The sequence below is a fragment of the Limulus polyphemus genome, unplaced genomic scaffold (genome assembly GCF_000517525.1).
Source record: "Limulus polyphemus unplaced genomic scaffold, Limulus_polyphemus-2.1.2 Scaffold179, whole genome shotgun sequence".
Classification (NCBI taxonomy): Eukaryota; Metazoa; Arthropoda; class Merostomata; order Xiphosura; family Limulidae; genus Limulus; species Limulus polyphemus.
In genome coordinates, this window is record NW_013665789.1 from 885349 (window position 1) to 894287 (window position 8939).

The following is an 8939-nucleotide window of genomic DNA, read 5'->3' on the forward strand; positions in this document are numbered from 1 at the left end:
CTATAAGAAATGTTTAATATGCGGATTTCACGGTAAAGATATTTTAACATGTTCTGTCGCTCTAAGAAATGTGTTTTATGTGCTCTCTCACTAAAACTAAATGCTTTAAGGAGTTCTTTCTCTGTAAGAAATCGTTTAATGTGTGCTGTTACTAAGAAAATAGTTTAACGAATTTTCTTTGCTATTAAGTGTTTAATGCTTTCCTACTGCAAGACAGAAATAGCTTGGCTTGGTGGTTAGAGTAGTCATCTAGCAATCTGTGGTTTCGCCCTTTCAGCTGTGGGGGCGTTATAATGACGGTCAATCTCATTATTCGTTGGAAAAAATAGACCAAGAGTTAGTGGTGGGTAGTGTTGGCTAGCTGCCTTCCCCCTAGTATATTGCTGCTAAAGTAGGGACGGTTAGCGCAGATAGCCCCCATGTAGCTTTGCGCGAAATTCAAAATAAAACAAACCTACTATAAGGAGTGTTTAATGTGTTATTTTACTGTAAGAAATGTGTTAATGGGTTCTATTACCGAGAAAGAAGTACTGTGAGATTTGTTTTTAAACGTTTTCTTACTTTGAAAAGTGTTATGGTGTTTTTTTATTGCTGAAATCAATGTTGTAGTGTCTTCACTAGGTTTAAGGGCGTTTTCATGTGTTTTCTTATTGTAAGAAATACATTGATATATTATTCTATTGTAAGATTTTATTAATGTATTTTTTTACTGTAGCGATTGTTGTTTTGTACTTTATCACTAAAAGTGTTTAAATATGTTTTTCACTTTAAATTGTTTTAATAATTTATTTTGCTTTGTTATTGTAAAAATATTTTATTGTGTATAATTAACACACGTGATGCTTTTATTATGTTCAATTGCTACAGGACTTTTTTTAATCATTCTCTCACTGTAAAAACTGTTTTAATGTTTTTGTTTTGCAGAAAAAAAAGTGTTTTGATGTGCTTCTAAGCTATAAGAAGTGATATTAAATGTTTTTCTCGTGTCTTATTATTTTTAGATGTTTTTAAAGTGCTTTACCATTCTAAAAAGTGCTGAGTGTAATTATTGTCTTCGAGATTTAGAGATTTTGTTTACTGACATTTAACAAAATTGTACAGCTTCTTCCCTAATTGGCTTATATAACATGATATTAATACCAAAGTCACAAAGGTTACAATAGTTAATAGGATCCAAACAATAAAAACAAGCATAAGAATTTTGTTGGAAAAGAAATTAAAAGAGCTGGATAAGTTTTCTTATTCACACGAGGTCTGTTTATTAATAGCAGTAGGATAGCGGTAAGTTTACGGATTTGTAAGTCTAAAATCCGGGGTTCGATTCCCCTTGATGGACACAGCAGGTATCCTACTGTGGGTTTGCTCTAACAGAAATAAACAAATAGAGTGAAAATGTTTTTATTTATTTATTTATTAAGAATTATCTTTCGCCTAACAATTTCAGGATAAATGGAATTTACAATATTCTAGAAATTAAAAGGCAAAAATTACTGTCGTAAAATAATATCAATCACCCTTTCGGCTCATTGTTTTGTAAATCAAATATCTGATGATCTGTTATCTGACCTGAAAAACAAATTTTTGTTATTGAGCTGACGTTCGTTAATGAGTGTTTCGTAGAGGTGGCTTTACATCTCCTAAGTTCATGAAATTTCCTTCTAATACAGTGTATGATCAATAGAGGCAGGAGGGATAGACTAGCATCGACGTTGCAAGCTTAAATTACAGGCTTCATAAAGTCTTGATAAATTCACAACTCGTCCTTTAAAAGATCTGTTTCCAAGGCATGTTTAGAGTCTCAAGTTACTTGAAAGTGTCCCATAAGATCATCCCATACATGCTCTATAAACTGAAGTTTGGTGAATGTATGGCTACTCCATTTGGTTAATTCACTCATTTTCAAGGAATGTATAGATCAGTTTAAGCCGAATCAGGGCCAATTGCATCAGCGTATGGCAGGGAAAAGGTTTGTAAGGGTATGGAGTTAACGAACACTGGATACCACTCTATATACGTCAGTACACCTGCAATATTTTCTTCTGCCCAAACTATACTTCCACAACAGCCATATGCGTCACCATATTCTCTCCAAATGAGCATAAGCGATTCATAAATAAGTAGAATATTCTTTCACATGTTGTGGTTTCTCGGAGCGAGTTACTAGTATAAGTACAGGCTGAGGGAAATGGACATCATTAGACGACGTTTGGTATACAGACCAAACTTGTAGAGTCTTTTTTATAATTCTTTGTATATCGATATATTTTCAAGTTGCGGCTGCATGCATCTAATTCAATCACGAAACATGTACCCTGCATTTACAACTAGTCATAATCAATAGATAACGGCCGTACACTTGTGTTGTGGATGATGGTTTGACTTGTTTAAGTATACGAGAAACTTTACCGTTATTAATCATGATAATTTTTTTTATCCTGATTATTAGTTTTTTAAAGTTTCTAATGCTGTTGTTTGTAGTTAAGCACAAAGCTACACAAAGCGCTATCTGTGCTCTGCCTACCACGGGTATCGAAAACCGGTTTCTAGCGGTATAAGTCCGTAGACAATACCGCTGTGCCATTGGGGGTGGAATGGGGTTTTCTAATGCTTAGCCAGCTTTCAGTTTGGTGTTTAAAGATGTTTTGTAGTTTTAAAGTTTCAGGGGCATTTCTATTTTTCATCATGAAGCCCAGCTGACAAGTTCGAACGGCTTTCTGAACAGTGACTTACAGAAGACAAAAAAAAAAAATCTGAAATACTATGTGTACAGACATTAATTTGAAATCCGCAGTTGACAAATTAAATAGAATGTTGAAATAAAAAAACATATGCAGGCTAGTATTAATTTTAACACGATTATTAGATTTCCGAGTTTTCTCCAGCTTTCGTGTTTTAAGGCCATAGTTATAGTATATTGAATGTTACGCTTTGGTAATATATATGTTATAAATTGTCTAAAATCTTTATGAAAGGTAGAACTAGGGGGCTTAATAAATATTTATATTTGTGTTTTTAAAACATAAAGTAAAGGTCTACAATTGTAAGTATTTAAAGTGGTCTACAAGAAACCAAAAGTGGTTAAATGATTCTATATTTAAGGTAATATTTTATTATATATTCGTTATCCGTATGGCAAGTTAAAATTTGATAAAGTAGTTGAAAAAGCTTTTTACTTTTTTGTGTGCGAATTTTCTCACCATTTAAAAAATTACTATTTAAATAATTATTAACACAATATACTGGCGATATTAGTTCCCAAACGTGGCACCAGCTGATAAAAATGATACTTTTACTGTACATTAAATAAAATAAGAGAGTAAAAAAGAAAGTTAAACTGAAAATGAGATTAGCTTAAGCTTGTGAAAGACAACAGTTGTTTTTATTAAATCGAGGCCTAATGAACATCATAAAACATTACTTTATAATTTGTTTGTTTGTTGTTAAGCGCAAAACTACACAAGGAGCTATCTGTGCTGTGTTCACCACGGGCATAGAAACCACGGGTTATAAGCCTTCAGATTTACTTTTGTGCCACTTGGGGTCTATTTTATAATAGTTTCTTAAGTCGTAAATCATAGCGTGAGGAAAAATATTTTCTCCACTCATAAACTCAATAAAATAAACAAATACAAGTTTCTTCTTCTTTTTTTTTAGTTAGTTAACACTTTAATAAATGCTGTGTGGGTGCTTTCATGTAATATTTTAATAGTTACAGAACTGTCTAATAGCAATCAAGTGATATTTTGTCTGTTTGGTAAGTAATAACTTGTTTCTGTAAAGTTTGTTTTATCAACTTTAAATTGATATTATACTTACCTATATTATTTTGCAATATTGACTTAATAACTGGATTTAAGACTAATATAATATTTCTAGTTTGACTTACATAATGCGACGTCCTTGGTATTACGGCCGTAAGTATTGTTTCTAGCGAAGGTATCCAACTGACGATTTAATGTGTTCTAATCAATGATTTCAGGTGTGTTGTTTTATGATATTCAGTAGTTTCAGCCAATTTATTATATAGGATTGTCATCATTAATTTATAGATTACCTTTAAACTTATGTTGGTTTTGATTCATACAGATAGCTTACTTTTTATCAAAAGTTCTTAGTAATTACTATTCTGTTCCAAAGTTACGAAAGAGTCAGTTCCTTTAGGGTTACTTAGTACGTATACGTCATACTCTTTAACAAGTTACATAATCAGTGAAGATTTCAGTTCTTAAAAGCGGCTGTAAATTCTTTATTTAGGTTTTAAAAAAGAAATACTGCCCGGTAAAGACCAGCTGAAACATCTTTATTTATATTAAGCATAAGACAGAGAAAGAGTGTGATAAAAAAAAATTAAATTTAAAATTCTAAGGAGCGAAGCGCATTAGAATACTAGCATAAATAAGGCCTGTAAGTGTTTAAAAACATCCAGTTCAAAAATTTAAAACTATATGTTTTAAAAAACGTTAAAATAACAGTAATAAAAGTAATGGTTTTTCATGATGAAATTCACCTTTGAGGTTTACTTTTTCAAGAATTTATTATCTCTCAGAAATAAGAAAATTCTTTATGTTGAGAAATCCTACTTTTCAAATATCCCATAAATCATATCTAATGCTTTGCCTTATCAATTTGTAAAAGCCAATATACAATAAAATTTAATACGAGTACGTGATGATGCAACGGTTAAGTTTTCATTATTGACAGTCAGAAGTTGAATACTGATTATAAAACTATTTTAAATCTGTACTTACAGTCTTCGCACTTCAAAGATCTACAAAGACTTTTATAATTAATCAAAAATTATGATATTTTATGTTAAAGATTTTTCACCACAAGATGACATTGTATTCGCTTTTGCGTTCAATATATTATTACTACCATTAAGCTCATTTTGCAAGTATGACTGAAAGTTTTGTTTTAAGAACGGATCTAGGTTCAGCGATGTTATTCTGACAAATATTTATTGTTTAATTGTGGACTTGTGCATTCCCGCTATACAAAAACAAATGTTGAGCTTCATTTTGTTAAACCGAGTAAGACTTAATTCCTTAAAAACTTTTTGAACAATTAAAATAAATGCTTTATATGCTCTAATCGTGCAAACTTTTATTATAACACAAATCGAAATCAAGATATTTATTAAAACTTTATAATTTCCTACAAATTTGACTTGTTATATTTCTTCACTGTTTACACGTTGAAAATACACGTTTTACAGAACAATAATAAGTGACCTGAGGGAACGCGAGTAGCATGACGTTGCTATAGTAAGTACTAGAATAACTTAGAAGTAAAAGAAAAAAATGCATTTTTTTGTTCAGCGATAGGTTGGAAAAGAAATCTGCTTAAACTCCTAACTTGTATTTGTGATGATAGACTATAAATGTTCATATAAAATATACACTAGAAAGAAACATATAACTAATAATATTTTATATTACATATTTTGTATGAGAAGAAAAATGTTTTGCTGCTTTAGTTAGGTCTTGGATCTTAAATTATTCGTCTATCTTTCTTATGTGACTCGAACACCTTACACAGTCCGTCTCTCACATGGTAGAAGCTTACAGATTTAGTTAGCACTGTCCACTTTGTACAACCAATGGAAAGATAACTTCGCTTGGTTAATGATGGTTTTGATTGGCCAAACATAAATACTCTCGACCCCTCCGATTTGGCACAGGTGCACCCCCTATCAACACAGACAAATGTCGATAAATGTGATAATTACAAAAATGACTCATAAGTAATAAAATGAATGACATAGAATGCGTTATTACGTCCTAAATTAATAACTTTCATTTCTTGAAATCACCAGAAAATTTCCAGAAAGAAACGTGATTGATGTAAAATCATTCATGAGCGTAATCAAATCAAGTTAATATCAGGGTGAAAGGCACACAAGCTAGCAACACAATGTTCTTAAAGTTTTCCATAAGATACAATGTTATTAATTACATACATTAACATTTTAGAGATCATATTCGGGGAGAGTCAAATGTTTTGACTTTATTGAGCATTTCGAATGAACATTTGGTTACTGGTTAAAATCTTAATATTCAATACAAATGGTGTTTATCAGAAAATCATTGGTTGTTATACACAGTTTGTTTATAAAACAAAGATTAGATTCAAGCCTCACTTGCAATCATTGACTTTGGCAACTCCTTATAAACAGAATTAAAATAAAAGTTTAGCAATAGAATTTTAAAAATATTGGAAGGTTTTAAATCAGCAAAATTTTACTTTATTTAAAAATTTATTTTAAAATTATATTTTGACATTGTGATAAACTTAAGTTACTTCATTTCTTACCTAACAAGAAGTTTTTAAATATTTATGTTGCCCAACAAGTTGTTGTCTGTTTGGGGAATGGAGATCAATATGGAATAATCCACTCCAAAATCATTACGTATTCCATCTCCATCAGAATCTGGATGTTGCGAACTGACAGCCAAATTTACATAGTTGCTATTCGCTTCATATGAGTTCCATTGTGTCTCCCTTGCCGCCTCCATTGGAGTTGAAAGATAATTTGATAAAAGAGGTTTTTCACCAGTATTGTAAAGACGACCAGAAGTTGCGAATCTTCTATAATCAGTGTATTCCTCAGCTGCAGGTGTGTGAATTTGCTGTGTACTTCTTCTCTGTCGAACTCTCTGTTGTCGTGATCGTCTGTTGTTGCTAACTGACTGTTGGTTAGGTGTCGACAGACCATCCTGATGAAACTGGTCATGAAAGGCTGATGTATAGCTGGGATGATTAGACACGTCACTACTGGTGTAATATTGTGCCGGGTATTTTGAATTTGTCTGAGCAGTCTGGGCATATCCGGCTCTCTGAGAAGACACCCTTGACTTTGTCTGCTGTAAAATATTTTGTTTTTCTGTGACTCTATGACACTTCTCTCGAGCTCAGCATAGAACTCTTCTAAAGATTTGGATCCACCACCAGCGATTGTGGAAGCGGGAAGGCCTGGTGACTGTAGCTGACTTGCAAATATTGAGGGTTGTGGTGAGTTGTAATTTTGAGATATCGCTTTTGGAGATGTGTGAGATGTCTGGTAATCATTTTGGTGGACATGATTAGAGGCACGAATTTTCCGGTTGTTGGCATACTGCTGTTGGTAGGTAGCTGATTGATGCTGGGGTTGAGAAAATTGATCCTCTATATATTTGTTGTTGTTATATTGCTCTTGATAGTAATCATCATCTTGCTGGGGCTGAGTATGCTGAGTTTGTCTCTGTTGATTGTTATTGTATTGTTCTTGATAGGTGTTATCCTGTCTCAGGGGTTGAGCAGGTCGAGTCTGTCTCTGTTGATTGTTGTATTGTTCTTGATAGGTGTTAGCCTGTCTCAGGGGCTGAGCAGGTCGAGTCTGTCTCTGTTGGTTGTTGTTGTATTGTTCTTGATAAGTGTTAGCCTGTCTCTGAGGTTGAGCAGGTCGAGTCTGTCTCTGTTCATTGTTGTAGTATTGTTCTTGATAGATGTCAGTTTGCGACAGGGGCTGAGCAGGTCGAGTCTGTCTTTGTTGATTGTTGCTATATTGTTCTTGATAGGTGTTAAGTCGTTGTGATGATTGAGCAGGTCGAGGCTGTCTTTGTTGATTGTTATTATATTGTTCTTGATAAGTGTTATGTCGTTGTGATGACTGAGCAGGTCGAGTATGTCTATGTTGATTGTTATTATATTGTTCTTGATAAGTGTTATGTCGTTGTGATGACTGAGCAGGTCGAGTATGTCTATGTTGATTGTTATTATATTGTTCTTGATAAGTATTGGTACGTGACAGGGGCTTGGCGGGTTGAGTCTGTATGTTGCGATATTGTTGAGAGTATGTGTTATAGTCCTGCTGGGGTCTTGCAGACTGTGAATTAGTAGAAATGGGTCTTCCTTCAGAACGCGTTCGTGCAGAAGGAGCGAAGGAAGATTGGAAACGTTTCTGCTCTCTTTGTTTTTTGTCATACTCATCAACACGCCTTTCCAAAGAAGCATAAGTATCTTCTATTGAGAACCTTCCTGTTGATGTCGTAGATGCTGGAAAACCTGCTTGTGGGCCAGAAAACCTTGCTGTGGGGACTTCGGTAGTTTGGATTTGTCTAGGAGGATCTGTAGCTGGTGGTGATTGAAATTGAGGAGGTAGACGAGCTGGAGGAGATCGCATCGGCTTATGTTGGACCTCAGAAGATTGAGGAGGTAAGCGTCGAGCTTGTTGATGTGGTGTTCTTCGTCGTTGATCTTCAGGATGTTCTGGAAATGACCTCCGACGGGTTGCCGGAAGTGATATCCTAGGTTGCCGTGGAGGCAAATTATCCTGATTCACAGCCGAAGGCGGTTTGTACACGTAATCATCAGGATTGAATAAGTTATTTGAAGGATTCGGTGTGTTTTCTTGTTGGTTCTCATAAAGATAGACAAAGCCTTGACCCGCAACACTGGCTGCTAGACCTAGTAAAAGAAAAAGGCGTTAGATTAACCATGGCCCACATCATTGGTTGCTAGACTTAGCATAATAAATAGGTGTTACAATAGCATTGTTCTACCTCACTGGCTGTTATATTAACCTTAACAGCACCATTAACTGCAAGACTTAAAATAAGAACCAGGTGTATGAATAGTTTTGACCCAGGGCTTTGGTATAGACCTAACGTAATAAACAGGTGTTAGAATAGGTACTTGATCTTTGTACTGAAACAAGTGTTTAATACGGAAGCTAGGTTTGTATATTATTCTAAGCTGAATTTAAGGTAGAAGTTTTTTATTAGGGAAGAGAGTTGCTTTTTTAATTTGTGGGGATTGCGAATCCATAAATGGAAGGGAGATAATGAGGGAAAAACTAGGGACGGTGTGTACATTGGTTGGTGGTTGGATTTTGTTGTTTAGGAAATAGCGTGTAATCTTCGTTAGAAAATCAATCGGATAGCTACAAATTAAAAAAAAAA

General features: G+C 33.9%; 1 protein-coding gene across 1 annotated transcript; it reads right to left on the reverse strand.

Annotated features, from left to right (window-relative positions):
• Window positions 1–5449: 5449 nt before the first annotated feature.
• On the reverse strand, window positions 5450–8445 carry LOC111084945 (probable serine/threonine-protein kinase tsuA; the record flags this gene model as incomplete). The annotated part of the gene is made up of 2 exons (XM_022381630.1): window positions 5450–5689; window positions 6313–8445. A coding segment is annotated over one exon (1988 nt), but the record flags the coding sequence as incomplete, so codon positions are not given.
• Window positions 8446–8939: the final 494 nt, after the last annotated feature.